A 20,304-nucleotide genomic window follows, 5' to 3' on the forward strand; every position below is an offset into this window, starting at 1 on the left:
AAAGTACATTTCATGTACCTCCTCCCCATTCTCCCAAATAAGATAACTTTAAGATGAACAGTGTCACAGAGGAGAAAACTGTTCCAATTCAGAGAGAGGATTCTTCTTGAGTTCAGGATAGACTGTTAGAAGAAACAGGAAGAGACAGAAGCCCTCTTCTGTCAACTTTTTTCATTGTTAGGAAAGAAATCATTGCAAAACTGCAAACATTTCAGCCAAAACATTTGATTTATGACTCAATAATATACAAATCACCACCTGAGCTGAGCATCCTGAAATGGTACACATACAAGCATGAACCTGCCCTATCATATTTTTTCTTCATTTTGCCATAATCTCATTTGAGAGAAAAATGTTTGTACTTTTCTGAAGTATTTATTTCTTGCAGAAATTTCTTGGTTTTTTTTTTTTTTTGTATAATAGTTTTTAAGAATGTGAATCCTAGCACAACCTGTGTTTAAGATATCCACAACTATCTATTTTATATAGCACATATGTACGTTTAGCCATATAACACTTGGTAATATTACTATTTTTTTAAAAAAAAACAGTACATGGAGATCAGTGAGCATTAGGACTGTGTAAAAAACAAAACTGCATTTTAATCAAGCTCCAATGGAACACACATTAGTGTCATTGGGATAATTCTTCAGATTATTTCACCTAGGGAATATGCTTTTCATGAAACATGAAACCTAACACAAACATTTTGCAGCTTGTTTTTAAAGTGCAACTTCATTTAAGAATGCCTGTATAGCAGTGGCAAGATCATGTATTCTTCTATAAGAAAGTGTGCCAAAAGAGGGAAGAAAAACTATTTTATTCTTAACTCTACAGTGACTATTTCAAATACTTACTGTTTTTAATTCACTTAGGAACAAAGGACATTCAAAAGTTATATCTATATATAAACACATTCTCTATATAATTATTTCTAATTAAGTATGTTTGAGAAGGAAAGCAAATCAATACATGCATTTCTAAAGCTAATTATCAAAACAAACAACATTATGCAATTTAAGGATTATGAGGTTTAAAATGCTATTTTGGATATTTTTTATTTTTTGTTTGGTTTTCAGAAATCATTGCAATCATGCTTACCCTTACTTCCCACAATTGCTAAAGACTAGAATCTAGTTTTGTTTTGTTTTTTTTAATGAATGAGGCTCCTCTTGACTTTTGGCATTCAAAAGTTCTTTCAAAGTGAAAATACATTAAAAAACAGCAAGCTGGCAGCCATGCATACTTATTTAATTAGGTTAGACTTTAGCAGTGAGAATACTAAAACATTTAATATTCATTGAGCTTAGTGATGAAAAGTTATACGCATACAGAATTGGTCCTATAAAAATGAAAGCTATTTTTATAAATACATTTTGGTACGAAAATTGTTATTTTTTTCTCTATAGCTGTTCAACTTACTTTTGTTTGAATCTTAAAATTATTTTTAAAAAAGGTAAGATTAACATTAGGTGAATCACTTTTATGGAAGACAGCAGTTTTTCCTTAGGTGTTAAAACAAAAAAACCAGAATTCAATAATAAAAGGAAAATGAAAATCAAACATTTAGGCACTTTGAGGACTTGGTTTTAATGTGTGCCATCAATACCGAGGTAATAAAATGACAGTTTTGAAGCTATTGTTGCCATAACTGACAGAAGCATAAATTACTGCGAAGAACATTTTAAAAGGAATAAATCTAACATTTTGCCAAAAGCAAAAAGAATTCTCAAGTTTCTGCTATTCATTGACTTCCAACCAGCCATACTCTCATACAGTTTTCTGTAAGTTTACTAGTAACAACCCTAAGCTGAACATTTGAAAATATGTTCCCCCATGGAGGGTAAAAAACATACAGCATTGTGAACATAAGTTCCACAATTGTGTCACACTTGCTTCCCCCCCTCCCCAAGGCTGAAGTAATAACTACCTTGTTTTGGAAGGCAAAAAGAGTCTTTGAAATAACATCTAATAATAAATGCTGGATCAAGGGATTGCTTGAGGTTCTAACACAAAATCAGAGTATTATTTTGTTTAAGCTAGTACTAAATTTACCCAAATAGATGGGTAAAGCTTCAGTCAAATGTTATTAACCAATCCAAGAAAATGCTATTAAAACATAACAAGTATATTAGAGCAAACCTGGAAGGGTAACATGAACACTGTTACCTAGAATAAAAATGTGTTAAGACTCTAAATGCGTTACACTAAATCCAAAAGAAATCTGTGATTTCCTCATTTCACTTATTTCAAGTCCTAAGTTTGATAAGCAGCATTGTTTGTATTAACTTAATAAAAATACCAGAAACCTTGTGCTCATTAAATATATATGTACATATAAAACATACAAAAAGTACAAGATAGTCACATTAGAAACTATGACAGGTTTCTTTTTTTATTCTTTGTAAAGGATCAAATTTCTGTCCACCAATCTCACTGTGACTTTTGTTCCAGAATTCAGTATAGTGCACAGAATTCAACTACCTGTGCATTCTGTTTTTGTTTATAAAAAAACCACACACACATACCACAGGACAAAAATGGTCTTCTTAAATCAAATTCTATTTGTGAATTCAGCAAAATAATTTCTATAAAATAAAACAGCAAATATTTAAATAGTATAGGGTGGGCTGTATCTGTTTGCAGGGGGTATTTGGTTTTTTGACAGGTTCCAAAATAATTACACACATTCAAGTTACCAATTTTTAATTTAAATACAGTATTTACTAATGAGTTCCTTGAAGTCTTTAAACAAATGTTTACTCTGGAACAGAGGTACCTCGGGTTTATATTTGACTAACCAGTAGTTTATTTACTTTAATCAAACCCTGCTCCTAAGGTTAAGATTTCTCTTATAATGGATATAGAGCTAAGACAATTCTTGCTTTCAAGTAGAATTGTGCATGAGCAGAAAATCAGCAAGTTAACTTGGTGCAGTGTTACTCACAAGTATTGTGTGATTTTGTTGACTTCCACTTCACTGCAGTGCAGTATAAAGGAAAGTATTAGAAGTTTTATCAAATAAGCTCTACTGAAGAAACAAAACAAGCACACCAAATACAGTCTGTTATGCTCCAGGCATCCTGGCATAGCAAAATTTGCATATTTGTTTTAAATTTTTTAATTTCCTATTACTGAAAACTAAGTGTCTTTTTAACCCCATCCAGAGACAGAACTGTCAAACATCAGATGTGAGGAACGTATGTGCAACTGAAAACCATCGGCCACTTTGCCCAACCCCCCCTCCTGTTTTATAACCCAGGTATCTGAAGAAAAGGGTTTAAACAGCAGTTTCATTTTAGACAACTGAAATTTTCTTTCCTTACTGGCTACTCTAACTTGGTGTGAAGCCATGCTAAATGTTACAGCTTAACTATAGCTTCAAGTGATTAACTTAATACCAGAATGGAAAAGGCAATGGAAAGAGACCTAGAAACAAGGTATATCACCAATTTTCCACATCAACCAAAGAATTAAAAGGTTATCAGTCACTATGATGCTCATAGTAAAATGGATTCCAGTGGCAAAGAATTATATGAAAGTATTTTTTCTGGTTGACATGAACAGGCTTACTTTGGGGGGGGGGGCAAGGGTAAGGAGTTGAGTTGATCTAACTGCCATTAGGCAGGCAACACTGGTTGTAGAGCGCAGCAGATATATCAAGAAATTAATTGTTGTAGATTTGAGAGTCTCATTCAAGACGAAAAGAGTTTCTTGTTTAAGAATTAACAGTCAAACATTAATATACTATATACACCTTTGCCATTTACACATTAGCATCAGGCCATTTATTACAAAACACTATACACTTTCCACTGCAGGCAGGTTATATATTGACAGCAATTTTCTGCAGATAAGACAGTGAATAGACTCTTCACTCCATGTTGATTAGGAATAGTTTTTCTAAATATCAGCCAGACACAGAGAAAAGTTGGACTGTAAGGCCTGGGTGCACAGTCTTGATGGAGCAAGTTAATTATATGCATATTCACTATTCTTTTGTCTGAGGTGGTGAAACTTCTTCACTGCCTTCAAAATTTTCTTGTGCTCGTTGGCCAGTTCGCTGAGGATTGTTCATATGGTGTGCTGCAGGGCCTGTATATGGTTGTCCATGCACATGGTTATTCTGTAAGAAAGAAAATAAAATTTTAAGAACAATCATTTGACTTTCTTTACTTAAATAGCTGCTTGGTGGACTAGTTTGTAACAGTCTAGATTAAAACCTATCTGTTAACATCAATAAAACACAAAATAATTTATAATGAAACCAAAATGTCAATTCACTGTTTAACTATATGCAAGAACTGAAGAAAAAATAAAGATGCTATCCAATCAATAAAAACAAATAGCTGGGGGAAAGAAGGGAAGTATATTCAGAATTGAAATGGTGAGAAATTAGTAGCATTATTTATTAAAGAAAACTCATTAATTTTTTTGCCCCCAAGATACCGTACTCTTTGAATCAAACATAGCAAAATAGAGGAGAGCGGGGCTGATGTCGCTACGACACGACATGCAATCTTGGAGCTTCAGGATTGCTGTCGATATCTCTGCTGCTGGATGGTCCTTTTGGACCTAAATGGTCCCGTAGAGACGGTGATAGAGAAGGACACATCCTGCTGATCTCAGGGACATTGCAAAGTCCCTGATTGAACCAGGAGAAGTTCTTTTTTCCGGCGAAAGAGAAGCAGCTATTGAAGCTGCAGAAGGTTGGGACAGCCCCTGAAGGGAAGAAAAGCAGGAGAGAGAGAGTGTGTCGAAATGGTGAGATAAATTTTACTATTAGAGAACACCCAAAAACCCTATTTTTCCTCTTTTTTCATATTTGTGGATTATGATTTTCTTTCTTTTCTTTTTACAACGCTCGGCTGGATTGTTTGCTCTTAAGCACTTTTTTCCCCTTCTTCTTAAGTTCGGAATTTAAAGAGAGGGGTAGAGGCAGAGGAAAAAGAAGCAACTGCCATCTAGAAGCTGGAGGCTTGGAAACATTGTCCTTTTTATTTTCTTTGAACATCTGACTTATATCTAATACTTCAAGGCTCCTGATTTTGTTTATTTAAAGTGATAGTGGGAAGAGTATCGATTGTTTATGCAAGTGCTCTTCTGGAGTACTATCAATAGCTGGACTGGAGTGAAGAGAAAACCTTGACTTGAAAGATTATATGAAGTTTGAAACTTAACAAAAAGCTTTGGATGTTTTCTGGCAGTGTTTATAACCTGGAAGAATAGCGCAACAAGAAGAAAAAGAATTAACATTGCAAATGTTTATGTTTGAAATTCAAAAAGTACAAATAAGTAAAAAAAAATTAAAAAGAGGATGGAGAACATAGAACAAAAAACAGAAAGAATAGAGGGAAGAGTTGAGAATATTTATAAAATGATGAAATTTGAGAATAGAGTTCAAAAAATTGAAGAAAAATATGAACAAAGGTATAAGAAAATTGTTGATATTGACAGCAAATCGGGCATGGTTGGAAATGACAGGAGTGGAATGTTGAAAGGAGAGATTAACAAACTGGAACCCTATCTCAAACCTCAAAACATGGAAGAAAAGGGAGAAAATTTGGCAGAAACAATGAGAGAAATTTTGGCAGAAGCACCGATGATAACTAAAGGCAAGCAGATGGAACGAACAGATGGAGGGTTTCGAGTTTTTACAAGATACGCCAGGAACAATAAGGTGCTAAGAGAAGTCCACATAAGACTATCAAGAAAATAATTAGAATACAAATACCACAAATGGCAAGAGATATAGGACTGCACTACTACTGGAAGGATACAGGATGAAGAAATGAAATATTAGAATAAAAATTAAGTTAAACTTAAGTTAAATTTAGAGTATAATGTATAAAATAAAGTAATAATAGAGCTAAATGCATATTTATATACTAGATTGATAATATGAAATTTTATATAAATTGTAAGTGAGGACTATGGAGAGGATGTTTAAAAGCTTTGTTATAAAAGATAAATAATTCTATATCGAATAGAATATAAAGATGTATTACTATTGGATGATTTCAGATGATGTAAATGCCATAATATAAATTTATCTTAAATTTAGAATATTTTACATTAAAAAGATGTAATAATAGCTATAGTCAAATGAATGTTTAATAACCATAACAATTGTATACATATATATTAGAATGATATGAGTCTTTATGTAAATTGTAAGTGAAGACTATTGTGAGAAAGCACAAAGGTTTTGTAACCAATCGACACACTGTAAGTAATTGGAGAGTAATTTTTATTTTGTGCGTTTATATCTGCATGTTTAACGTTTGTCTAAAAATTTAAAAAATATATTAAAAAACATAGCAAAATAATTTACATCATATGTATTAACTAAACTAATTTTAAAAATTTGTATATAATAATGTAATATGAACTGGGATCAATTATAACCTAAATTTGAAATAAAAATTAGTCATGGTGCAAGTTTGGAAGAGAGAAAAGCAATCTCTTGAGAATAAACCATATATTTACAGGTAAGGGAGGTGATGGATAAAACATTGTCAATATTGTGACAATTAGATCTACATCTAGAGACATCAGTAAAGAAAGCAAAATGAAGGCAAATAAGCAGGAACTACCGTATTTTTCAGAGTATAAGACGCACCGTTTTTCCTCAAAAAAGAGGCTGAAAATCTGTATATGTCTTATACATCAAAAACAGCATTTTTTTGCCTCCCAAAGCCCCGCCCCTTCACCAAAATGGCTGTGCATACCCTTATGGAGGCTTTCAAAGAGCTGCTGGGGGCTGGGGAGGGCAGAAATAAGCAACAAATGGTCTGTTTTTTGCCCCCCCCCAGCAGCACTCTATAAGCCTTTATAAGGCTAGGCATGCAATTTTTTTGACAAAAAGCGGGCCCGTTTTTGCGAAAAACGGGCCATTTTTTGCTCATTTATCTACCTACCTACTCTCTCCCTTCCTCCCTCCCTCCCTCCCTCCCTATCTACTGTATTTCTCTCTCTCTCCCTCTACCAACCTACCTACTGTATTTCTCTCTCTCTCCCTCTACCTAGCTACGCACTCTCTCTACCTACCTACTCTCTCTCCCTACCTACTGTATTTCTCTCTCTCTCTCCTTCTACCTTCCTACCTACTGTATTTCTCTCTCCCTCTATCTACCTTCTTACCTACTGTATTTCTCTCTCTCCCTCTATCTACCTATCTATCTACCCTCTCTCTCCCTACCTACTGTATTTCTCTCTCTCTCTCTACCTACCTACTCTCTCCCTCTCCCTACCTACCTACTGTATTTCTCTCTCCATCCCTCTACCTACCTACTTTTTTTTAATTTGCCTCTTCAAAACCTTGGTGTGTCTTATACTCCAGTGCATCTTATACTCCGAAAAATATGGTAATACTAATCAATTTAACAAATGGGTTAATAAAGATAAAACAAACAATGCAATTATTATAACATAATTCGTATCAAATAACATGATTTTACTTTTGCATAGACAGTGTGTCATTTTAGCAGCATATAACATTTAAGAGATTAATTTTATATGCTTGCATTTAATGTAATTTCTTTCTTTCATGCCTGTTAAGAAAACTGAAAATTCAAAATCCACTACACAAACTATTCTTGAACTATTTCAGATAACCTTGCAAATGAACTGTAGCAGAGGTGGGTTGCTCCCGGTTTGGCCTGGATTGGGCGAACCAGTAGTGGCAGCGGTGGGCTCTGCCCACCGACCTGGATGTTTCTGCGCAGAGGTGAATGAACCAGTAGTAAAAATAATGGAAATCCACCACTGAACTGTAGAATCAGATCAGTGGTGACTGAAGCATATGCCCTTAGCCTGGGGCCAACTCTAGGTTAAGACTACGAAGACACAGGTCTACAGGCACCAAATTGAAAAACACAGTAAAAAGGCGAAAAGAAATAAAGGCACACTCTTGAGCATTTAGTATAATTTTCCAGTGTAATAGGATGAAATGTTGGAGAAAAGGAAAAAAAGGTTTGGGGTTAAAAAATAAGTGCTAAATCTTAAAATCCTGAAAAAAAAAGAAGAGTGCGTTTTTGAAATTTCTAAGAAAATTGTAAGATGAGCCAAACCAGGAGGCGCCTGCTGTAAACTTTATTGGGATTCTTTCTTGAAAGCTGCAGTGCCAAGAGTTGGGAGCGCCTTCTGATCATGCGCGTGTGTCTCTCTGTGCTGGATAAGAGTGAGCGCACCTTCCATGACTTCCTTTGCGAGTTTGGGTGGAGAGAGAGGGGGGAGGGAAGAGGGAGACGGACAGACAGACACTCCTGGCCGGCACTCCTGGCACTCCTAATAAAGGGAACGTTTAAAATCGGTGTGCTTGTCATGTTTGAGAACCAGGTCAGAACACTTTGCCTAGGGCACCAAAGTACCTAGACCTGACCCTGACATCAGCACTATGTTTTGCAATCAGGACCTAATATATGTTTACCAGCAATTTCTGTAAGCTACAGCTTATATAATCAAACTGATTTGAGAATTATAGAGTAAAACTTTTGGAGTGTGCTTATTGTCTTCTATCATTAGCAGTCATTTTATGCAAAATGTACACATAGTTTTCAATATTTTGAGGCATTTAGGCTTGCTTTATAAAATTGCCCTGCAAGGACCAACAAATGTTTGCAGTGTCCATGAGGCTGGCTGTGATTAGAAAGACAAGAGATGGAGTTGTCTTTCACTGACACTATAGTGAAGTAACAAATTCTCTTTAAGATTCATCTCTGTTCACCTGTTGATATTGGGTGCCAGGTGAATGGGGGTACAACGGAGCATCTTCTGGTGGAGAAGATTCATGCTCATCAGGAGCATCTGGATCATCTGGCTCCTAGATATTAAAAAAATTGGCAAAGTATTTTATCTGTTTCTTTTTAATTTAAAAACGATTATTTTCCTACACATTTGTTAAGCTTACACAGTACAGACATTTTAACTCATAGATCTAATAATTTTAAATTACCAAATATAAAATGAAGTCATTCCATTTTTGTGCATGCATCACTCTCAAAGGGAATTTTATACGTACAGTATATCACAGAAGTGAGTACACCCCCACACATTTTGTAAATATTTAAGTATATCTTTTCATGTGACAACACTGAAGAAATGACACTTGACTACAATGTAAAATAGTGATTATACAGCTTGTATAACAATGTAAATGTGCTGTCCCCTCAAAATAGCGCAACGCACAGCCATTAATGTCTAAACTGCTGGCAACAAAAGTGAGTACATCCCTTAGTGATAATGTCCAAATGCGGCCAAAAATGTCAATATTTTGTATGGCCACCATTATTTTCCGGCACTGCCTTAACCCTCTTGGACATAGAGTTCACCAGAGCTTCACAGGTTTCCACTGGAGCCCTCTTCCACTCCTCCATGATGACGTCACAAAGCTGGTGGATGTTAAGAGATCTTGCACACCTCCACCTTCCGTTTCAGGATGCCCCACACATGCTCAATAGGGTTTAAGTCTGTAGATATGCTTGGCCAGTCCATCACCTTTACCCTCAGTTTCTTTAACAAGCCAGTTGTCATTTTGGAGGTGTGTTTGGGGTTTTTATCATTTGGAATACTGCCCTGTGGCTCAGTCTTTGAAGGGAGGGGATCATGCTCTGCTTTAGAACGTCACAGTACATGTTGGCATTCATGGTTCTCTCAATGAACTGTAGCTCCCCAGTGCCTGCAACATTCATGTAGCCCCAGACCATGACATTCCCTCCACCATACTTGACTGTAGACAAGACACACTTCTCTTTGTACCTCTCACCTGGTTGTCGCCACACACGCTTCACACCATCTGAATCAAAAAAGTTTATCTTGGTCTCATTGGACCACAGGATGTGGTTCCAGAAATCTATGTCCTTAGTCTGCTTATCTGCAAACAGCAAACTGTTTGCGGGCCTTCTTTAGAAAAGGCTTCCTTCTGGGATGGCAGCCCTGCAGACCAATTTGATGCAGTGTGCAGCATATGTTCTGAGCACTGACAGGCTGACCCCCCCACTCCTCCCCCCCCTTCAACCTCTGCAGCAATGCTGGCAGCACTCATACATCTATTTCCCAAAGCCAACTCTGAATATGATGCTGAGCACGGGCACTCAACTTCTTCGATTGACCATGATGAGGCTTCTTCTGAGTGGAACCTGTCCTATTAAACCGCTGTATGGTCTTGGCCACTGTGCTGCAGCTCAGTTTCTGGGTCTTGGCAATCTTTTTATAGCCTAGGCCAGGCATGTCCAAAGTCCAGCCCATGGGCCAATTCTGGCGCGTTTTGAAATTTTGAGCGGCCCGCAGCCTCTTCTCCCCACTGGCTCAGCCTGTCACTCATCCCTGCCAGCCGGCGTTTTTTCCTTCACCCCACATTAATGTTAATGATTCAAAGAATGGCAGGCTGAATGGTTGGCCCCACATTTTTACCTCACCAAATCTGGCCCTCCTTGCAAAAAGTTAGGACATCCCTGGCCTAGGCCATCTTTATGTAGAGCAGCAATTCATTTTTTCAAATCCTCAGAGAGTTCATTGCCATGAGGTGCCATGTTGAACTTCCAGTGACCAATATGAGAGTGATAACACCAAATTTAACACACCTTCACACCTGAGACCTTGTAACACTAATGAGTCACATGACACCAGGGAGGGAAAATGGCTACTTGGGTCCCATTTGAACATTATCGCTTAGGGGTGTACTCACTTTTGTTGCTGTGATATACTGTATGTACTTAACATCTTGGTATATTAACATCTGCAACCCTCTTGCCACTAATCAATGACCCATTCTACTAGTGTTACGTGTTTGTCATCTACATTTTCTTCATTGTGAGGTGCTGTACGTACAACAGAGTGCTCCCAATAATGGAGAAAATAGAAAATACTGCATATTCTACCTCACACAGGAGTGAGTTCCTGCCAGTTCTAACCTCTTCTATAGAAGAGGTTCCACAAATTTACAGTGCCGTTTAGAACCGGTTCCAGCTCCCTCCCCCCGCCCGTCCGCACATCATCAAGATGAAGAGTGAGAGGAGGAATTCTAGGAGTTGAAGTCCACAAGTCTTAAAGCAGTCAAGTTTGAATACCCCTGGGGTTTTTTTCTGAAGGATTAGGGGTGCAAGGGTCTTGTAACTTGACAGCTTTAAGACTTGCACACTTCAATGCTAGAGTTCCTGAGCCAACATGACTGGAGGAGGAATTCTGGGAGTTGAAGTCTACAAGTCTTAAAGCTGTCAAGTGTGAACACCCCTGGGGGTTTTTTTCCCTAAAGAGTTAGGGGTGCAAGGGTCTTGTAACTTGACAGCTTTAAGACTTGCGTGCTTCAAATGCCAGAGTTTCTAAGCCAACATTTTGGTTGCTAAGCAAGAGCGTTGTGAAGTGAATCTCACCACATTTTGCAAGTGGCCATGCCCACCCAGTCACATGGCCGGCAAGCCACTCCCACAAAGCAGGCCACACCTACAGAAGAGTTTCTAAAAAATTTTGAAACCCACCACTGGCCTCACACTAAATTTACAGGGCTCTATTCCACTGGAATTACGCATGTTTGACTATGCTGACTTTTGCCCAAGAATACACAATACACAATTATTTTAGTGAGCTCCAAACAACTACATATAATTCAATATTTATTGATTACTAATAAGTCAAAAATGTTTGCTAAATTGATTATTCTCACATTGACTATGCATATGAGGCACTGGAATAACAAAGGATCAGCTCAGAACTTCTAATGGTTGCTGAAGTAGTTTTTTTAGTTGAATAAGTCCAATGCACTGATTTTGGCTCTCTGTTTATGTTTTAAATAAGTGTGCGATACAGGACCACTCTATGGTAAATTGAGCTTTTATTGTGAAAAGAAAATAATCATGAATATGAAAACTGGGCTTGATAATAACTGAAATTTACTGATTTACATAAATATCACCAAGCTCTCTCATATCTTTTCTTTTTCTATTGCATGCTCAACATGTTTGATATAAAGATTTATAGAAGTTCAAAACTTTGAACTCTACTATGGCTTAATTTGTAGTATGGAGAAATCTTGATAAAATCAAAGAAATAAAAAATCTGCAAATTTAGAGAACATTTAGTGAATCTCCTTTTTATGTAGGATTTTTCCCTCAATATGTTGTACCAAGGGAAATAGCATCTTGGTATAATGTACTCATTAATATTAATATTTTATATCCAATTTTAACATGAAAATCATCAGCTGTTTTTCAAGATTTAACCCAATTAAAACAACTTCATTAACTTACTGCATGAAGAAACTATAAATTTCTGGTTTTAAAAGCTCATATTAAAGTGTTATATCATAATATCAATCCATATATCTATTATATAAGCTGTAATTCTATTAAGTATTTTGCGATAGATTATCTGTGTACCAATGAATTTCAAAATCACATTAGATTTCTCACCTCTTCGGGGCACAGTTCACAAGCCTTTGCAAGAGTCATTCTTGCACTGTGAGATCTTTCCAGAAAGTAACCATTTGATGTTTCATTACTCTGTACTGGTGGAGACCAGTTATTGTATGTATACTGTGGGTTGCCAGTGTAAGGCCTACGTTCTAGCTCATCTCCAAGCCACTCTACTGCCCAGGTCCACTTTCTCTTCAAATCTCCATTACTCTGTAGAGATAAAATGAGGTCATTCCATATTTGAAGAATTATTCCAATTCTTCCATTCTATTCAGCTTTTAAATATAATGTATTGCTTCTTGCTAATGACTGAAAATTAAAGAAATACTAAAAAGGGACTTTCTTTAGAGAGGCAGGATTTCACTCAATATTAACTTGATTTACCTACTGTATTTTTTGGAGTATAAGAAGCACCTTTTTACCCCCCAAAAGAGGGTACTGGTGGAGTGTGAAAATCTGGGTGCGTCTTATACTCCAAATGTAGCCCTGCCCACCTGGTCCGCATGTTGGATTTTTGGTGGTTCTAGGCAGCGGGGAACCTCACTTCCACATAGAGCCTGATTCTCGAAGCAGCCCAAGGAATTGCATTGAAAGCCTTTTGAAGGCCCCCTCAGTAGCCGTCAAGTGCTTGGCGCCCCTCTGACATCCGTTGAGCCTCCTCCCACCGCGGATGCACCTTCTCTTTTCCCCTGGCCAGATCCGCCACCTGAAACGTGAGGATCATGGAGGAAAGAGCTTTCAGGTGGCAGAGCCTTCCGCATGCACCATTTTTGGAATCAGGGAGGGGATCCGCTGCCTGAAAATGCTTTCCTCCACGATCCTCAGGGGTGTCAGAAGGGTGGCAAGGGCTTGGCGGATCCTGAGGGAGTTGAGCCTTCTCCACTCGCAACGTCATCATCCTAAGGGTATCGCTGGCAGCTGCTTCCTGCAGCTCAGGAGGCTCAGCTCAGGAGTTCAAAGAAGGCTTTGAATCAAGCTTGATTGTACCCCATTCCACGTTTTTAACTTCGCAATCTAGCGTCCAGAGAAATCTAGCATCTCCGAGGCACCTCTCATTTGCAGGAAGAATAGGAGGGCAGCATATACAAAAGCCTCTGAGTAACTGCAAAAGAAAGCCGCACTTGGAACCTGCCGAAAACTGTCGCCCGAAAAGCACGGCTTTCCCAGTTACTCAGAGGCTTTTGTATATGCCGCCCTCCTTCTGCAAATGAGAGGTGACCAGGGACGCTAGATTTCTTTGGACGCTACATCAGGAAGTTAAAAACCTGGAATGGGGTACAATCAATCTTGATTCAAAGGCTTTGGTTTTGGATCGTTGCGCTGCCACCCAAAAATGCTGTTACAGTGATCTCTGCAGAGCCCACTTCACCTGCCCTTTCTCAGGCAGTTCCAGGCAGCAGAGATCGCAGTAACAGCGTTTTGGGGTGGCAGCGAAGCGATCTCAGGAGCTTGATTGTATCTCATTCTAGGTTTTTAACTTCCCAATCTAGCAATCATAGAAAGCTTTTGTAGAGAGGAGACTGTTCCTCTTCTCTTCCTCACCCCCACCTCCAATCTGCCCGGATCTGTCATGCAGCAAAGAGATATGGTAGCTGGGAGCCTGGCACCTGCTTTTGTACCGAGACTAAGGAAGGTGGGTTGCGAAGAGGACTGTGAACAAACCAGGTTTTTCAAGGAGGCAGCCTTGCCAGGTTGTATTCTTTGGGCTTCCCTTTTGCTGCTCAGGCACAACTACAAGAATCCATTAATCCAAGTGGAAGGGATCCCCACCCCTCCTCGCCCAATGGGCCGTTCCCAGCCGATCGCAGCAGTGGCAGTTCGGCAGCCCTCAGGTGTCTTTCTCTCCTCACTGAAGAGAAGAAGCGAGCCGACTGCTGCTCCTTAGGCCAAGCAGTTCTGTGTGTGCTGGTCAGAGGGAAAAAAATAAAGTGCAGAGAAATATGTTCAGTCCTCCCCTGCCGTGGGGTGGGGTAGAGAAAAGCAGATTTAAGATGGATAAAAGCCTTACCCTTTAGGATGATCGAGCCCCCACAGATCACGTTTCTGCCCTCCCCAGCCCCCAGAAGCACTTTGCAGGCCTCCCAAACTCTGCATGCCTCAGTTTTCAGAGGGTTTGGGATGCCTGCAGAGTGCTCCAGGGGGCCGGGGAGGGCAAAAAGCTTTTTTAAAAAAATTACCTCTTCAAAATCTTGGTGCGTCTTATACTCTGAAAAATACGGTAGTTTATTCTGTTGAGAATTCAGTTGTGACCAAAAAAGGCTCCATCAATCCATGTTTTTTTTTCAATGAGCATCACACAAACAATATTGAAACAATTACCTGTAAAATTTGATACGCCACAGGACAGTTGCTGAAGAGAGCCACCATACATTTTATACACTGGTAAGCCCTTTTTTGATAATGGTTCTTGGATCGTTGAATGGTATCAAACAACCCATCACGATCATCTGGAATTCCTTTAAGTGCATTGTGAATCCTTAGGAAACCCAAACAAATCAAAAGATCAGAATTTCCCAAAGGCTAAAAATCTATATAACTGCCCCTGTTATAAAAAGGTAATTTTATTACTTTTCAACTTGTCCTCTGGAATAGACCCAGTTATTTCACAATGAAAGAACTGATATTCAGCAAAGGCAAATTTATGTTAATTTCTAACATTTTTTTCATTACTACTGAGCTACAAAAGAAGGAAGGATTCATTAAAATCACCTTTCCTCACTTTTCTGAGATTTGTTTTAAAAAATAGCAAGCAGCTTTGTAATTTAACATAGTGGATGAGTATCACTTTCTTAATATTAGCAGAAACTTCTGTTATATAATAAATAAAAGGGAACACAGAATACCTTGGAAGATAATTGCACAGAATCAACTTAAGAAGCAACAAAAACCATAATGCTTGTACCTATAATATCTGAAACTGTAACTAATATTGATAGAATATCCACTTATCTATATTCATTAAAACATCTAAATAGCAGAATATTAAATACCTATTATATAAATATAATTATGCTGAAACTATTAAAAATGAGAAGATGGAGCAATATATCTTCTTTATATCTAGATTTAATGATATGTTAAAGGGTTGAGCTAATTCTATCCTACTACTTTTAATTATTCTTTTGTATATTCTTTATTACACTGTGTGCACAATTATTAGGCAAGTTAGTATTTGTGATCACTGGCGCATCAAATATTTTGTTGCAAATAGTCAACAGGGTCGCAAGAAACGTCTTGAGGAAAATAGACGCACATTAACCGTCAAAGATTTTAGAAGAATCAAATGTGAAGCTACCAGGAACCCATTATCCTCAGAACCCAGAACTGCAACATACCTGGAGTGCCCAAAAGTACAAGGTGTTCAGTGCTCAGAGACATGGCCAAGGTAAGGAAGGCTGAAACCCAACCACCACTGAACAAGACCCATAAGTTGAAATGGCAAGACTGGGCTACGAAATATCTGAAGGCAAGATTTTTCAAAGGTTTTATGGACTGATGAGAGTGACTTTTGATGGACCAGAAGGATGGGCCCTTGGCTGGATCACTAACGGGCCCAGAGCTCCACTTTGACTCAGGCGCTTGCAAGATTGATGTGGGGCACTGGTATGGGCTGGCATTATTAAAGATGAGCTAGTTGGACCTTTTCGGGTTGAAGATGAACTCAAAATCAACTCTCAAACCTACTGCCAGTTTTTAAAAGATACTTTCTTCAAGCAGTGGTACAGGAAAAAGTCTGCATCTTTCAAGACCACCATGGTTTTTATGCAGGACACTACTCCATTGCATGCATCAAAGTACTCCACTGTGTGGCTAGCCAGTAAAGGCCTTAAAGATGAAAGAATAATGACATGCCCCCCTTCCTCACCTGACCTAAACCCTATTGAGAACGTGTGGGCCTTTCTTAAATGGGACATTTATGGTGAAGAAAAACAGTATACCTCTCTGAACAGTGTCTGGGAGGCTGTGGTTACTGCAGCACAAAAAGTTGATCGTCAACAGATCAAGAAACTGACAGACTCTGTAAATGGAAGGCTTATGACTGATTTTGAAAAGAAGGGTGGCTATATTGGTCACTGATTTTTTGTTTTGAAATGTCAGAAATGTTTATCTGTACATTTTGAGTTTTTAAAAAAATTATTCTCACCTTAGATGCAAATAAACGAGTGAATGGACAAATGTTCCTTTTCCATTTAGTTGCATAATAATTCTGCACACTAATAATTGTCCAATAATTGTCCACACAGTGTATATTAGCAATGCTATATTTACAGTTTCACTTTGACACATCTTTAGTTATTATATTTTACCAATAAAATATTTACGTTAGAAAATGTTGTCTTAGAAATATAATTATCCATTACACCCCCCCCCCCCCAGTACAAATGCATACATAAATTTCAAATCTGTCATTCTGACTTTGAATAAATTCCATCCAATTATTAACTGATCTTTTTTCTGGGGCAATAGGGTACCCCATCGTCACCTGAATATCTCTTGCTCAAATACATAATTTACATTGTTACAGAAGTATAATTTGCCTTTGTTAGGCAAGTTAATAATTAGTTTTAGGCTTCTAGTAGATTTTCAAACAGAAGAAAAGACCAAAAATCTCAAATGCTAACCTGTGAGTCTGCCAAGAATCCTCAATTAGTAAGATTTGGAGAAGTAGATCCAAATAAGGTCGAAGTTCATATGTGTAAGAATAAGCAACCTTGAAAGGAAAATATTTACATACAACTTCTGATAATTCAAACGTATTATCATAAATAATATGTATCATGAATTAGTATTATGAACCTTTTGAGGTCATAACAAACTATTGGTTTGTTGTTTTAAATAAGATTTTATAATTACATGATTAATTACTCTTCATGTACATATGCCTCTGAGTCTAGGTATGTATATGTCCATATGTAATCGTGTGTGTGTAGAAACCACTGAATTCTAGGAACATTATTAAAATAAAAATATTAAAAATACACAAGTATTTTCCAATGTTTTATACTTTCCCACTAAATTAGTTCACGTTAATATCAAATCAATTATCCTAAATTTGGGGAAATCTATTTTTCCTTCTCCTATTCATATTCTAGTTCTACTAATACATGACTATGGCTTCTGATTTTAGAAAGCCATTAAAATAAAATATAGACGAGTCAACTTGTGAGTCTACTGTACTACAATACCAAACCAAGAACTGCAGCTACATTGCAACTAACTATGGTTTTTGTTTTGATAGTACAGTGAAACTTTGATTTAAATGACTGACTGCGAAGGGAAGGTCTCCATTATTTACAAATGTGCATTATATATAAAGTTTCATTGTTACAGCAATTTAGCTCATGTGCATGAAGTCACCATAATGAAAGTTGTATCATTTTAATGCATAACATTTATGTCATAATTTCATTATACAAATTAAGTAAACCACTGTGGAAATATGGTCTATCTTTGTGAAGGCAAACCTATGGCACACGTGCCACAGGTGTCACACGAAGCCATATTTGCCGGCAGGGCAGCCCTCAGCTCCAGCTGATTTTCAGCCTTCCGGAGGGCCGGGGGAGGTCATTTTCGCTCTACCCAGGCTTCAGTTTTACCCTCTGGACCTAGAGAGGGTGAAAAACAAACCCAATGGCCCAACCGTAAGTTTGGGAATGAACCTCCGGTTGGTCCGTTGGGCTGTTTTTCACCCTCCCCCAGCTGCCCTCCGGAAGGTAGAAACGGATCGTTTCCAAACAGTTGCCCGTTGGGCCCATTTTTCGATCTCCCCAGGCTTCAGGAAAGCCTCCAAAACCTGGGGAGGGCAAAAACTCCCCCCCACATGGGAGGGTCGGGCGTGCATGCACAGGTGGGTGGCGCACGCATCATCGATCACTGTTCTATCTCATGTAAAATCCTTTGTTAATTGAGTTTTGCCATATAGTGTGAATTAAACTGCATGAAAACTGTTTATGAATTGCTTCCCATGCACTGAAGTTGCTTCTTCAACAGTAAAAATTGGTTCTTAAAGTTCAGTGCGACAAAAGACATAAACCAAACCAAACCAATTCCTGTGAGCTGATTCAGAAACTTCAATTCTGCTATTAATTACTTGTTTTAATATGCTGGAGCCATTTTGCTTGGAAATATATTTAAGATGTGGGACGCAAATATTTTGTATGGATATGAATCAAACTGTACATATATCAGTAACAATGATATGACAAAGCCATTTCCATAGGATACACTTTTTTTTTGCTTTTACCTGCCAAAGTAATTCACTGAGAACTGTAGATGAAAACTGAGGATTTTCCCAACAGCAGAAACGAAGTAGTTTGATAGTCTCTTCTGAATTACTACAATCTTCTATAATTTTTTTCACATAACTGGTCCGCACAAACAAAATGTCTGCCACATTTTGCTGCAGTGCCATTATTGGTTGTGATAAATTAGGATCACCGTATGGATTGCTAAGTGGAGGATTACCTAAAATAAGTATGCAGTACTTTATTTTTTTGCTCTTAATGATATATATTAATAACATCAAATTCTATAACCCATGCTAACATACAAACATACATTATCTCCTATTTAACAGAAAACTCTTGCACAGGTGTTTATCTAGATCATGGATGGGCAATTAATTTTCCCAAGGGGCCACATGAGAAACTGGAACAGTTATGGAGGACTGCCATGCCTCCTCCCCTCCACTGCTGCCTCCCTACCCACCATCAATGTTGGCCAGTCAGAGACAGCTAAAGGACCAGATGTGGACTGGATGAGGCCCGCAACCTGTAAAATGCCCAGGACTGACCTAGATCTAACACTGCAACAAAGATACAATATAACTGAAGTTGTAGCAATTATTTGCAGGAACATCAGTTAGTTATGTAAAATGACATTCCAGAATCATATTTGAGCTAGCTATTTGATCATGCTACTTGAAAACTGTATTAAAACAACAGTAAAAGGAAGCTTTATCTATCACTGGCATTGATTTCTATTTTACTAGCAAATTTAATAATATAATTTTCTTTAAAAATATAATTCAAATTATGACAAAATTAACACAAGGAAGCTGATGTTTAAGTAAAAGCTACAGCTGTGTGAAAAAGTCCTGCACGCTTTACGGTTTATGACATTTTTTGGATAGGCCATTGATTTTATGATATTTTATGCCAACTGCTATGCAAATATTGTTATATTTAAATAAATACTGGTGGTTTTTAAGTGAAAAGCATAAGCTTTTTGCAATTTGGTGCTGTTTGGATGGGGATTGTGAATTTTCTTGCATTCTTCTAATACTATAAAAACAGATTAACTGATGCATACCCAGTGGCATACGTGTTGCAATGACTAAGGCCGATGTTAGTGTTTTATTAACATTTTTATTGTTTGTGGCCCTGAAAAGGACCGTTTAGGTAACCAAACATGGTTACTAATATGAAATGTCCAGCCTTATTGCTTATCACCAGGCAGTATTGCTTTGGCATAGACTGTATAAGCCTTTGCACGTGATCTTTGGTGACAATGTGGTGCCAGGCTGCAATAATGGATTCAATCAGCTCCTGCTTGGTCTTCGGATGCTTCTTGCTTATTTCGTAACCAATCTTGGCCCACAAGTTCTCAATTGGATTCAAATCAAGGCTCTGAGCTGGCCAATCCAGGAGTCAAAAACCATGCTTCTTCATCCACTGCTGGATGGACTTGGCTCAATGATAAGGAGCGTTGTCATCCTGGAAGTAAAAGTCCTTCCCTACAAGTTGCTGAGCTGACGGAAGCATGGTATTTTCCAGGATTTCAACATACTGCTTGGAATTCATGACTCCTTGCACGATTTGTATCTGACCAATACCAGAAGCAGCAATACAGCCCCAGATCATCACAAGCAATGGATGCTTCACAGATAGATTCA

The 20,304-nt window shown here is 37.9% G+C and overlaps 1 protein-coding gene across 2 annotated transcripts in view; it reads right to left on the reverse strand.

Annotated features, from left to right (window-relative positions):
• Positions 1 to 2,364: 2,364 nt before the first annotated feature.
• The window catches only part of USP9X (ubiquitin specific peptidase 9 X-linked), a 162,805-nt gene continuing 144,865 nt past the window's right edge, over positions 2,365 to 20,304 (reverse strand). For both annotated transcript variants that reach the window (XM_081951522.1, XM_081951521.1), the window contains exons 41-46: positions 18,655 to 18,875; positions 17,033 to 17,121; positions 14,730 to 14,886; positions 12,408 to 12,620; positions 8,729 to 8,824; positions 2,365 to 4,126 (exon numbers count right to left, since the gene is read on the reverse strand). In XM_081951522.1, the coding sequence (XP_081807648.1) occupies positions 3,992 to 4,126; positions 8,729 to 8,824; positions 12,408 to 12,620; positions 14,730 to 14,886; positions 17,033 to 17,121; positions 18,655 to 18,875 (911 nt within the window). In that variant the 3' untranslated portion in view covers positions 2,365 to 3,991. The remainder of the gene's footprint in view (positions 4,127 to 8,728; positions 8,825 to 12,407; positions 12,621 to 14,729; positions 14,887 to 17,032; positions 17,122 to 18,654; positions 18,876 to 20,304) is intronic.

Source organism: Natrix helvetica (genome assembly GCF_964273705.1).
Source record: "Natrix helvetica genome assembly, chromosome: 4".
NCBI classification, from domain to species: domain Eukaryota; kingdom Metazoa; phylum Chordata; class Lepidosauria; order Squamata; family Natricidae; genus Natrix; species Natrix helvetica.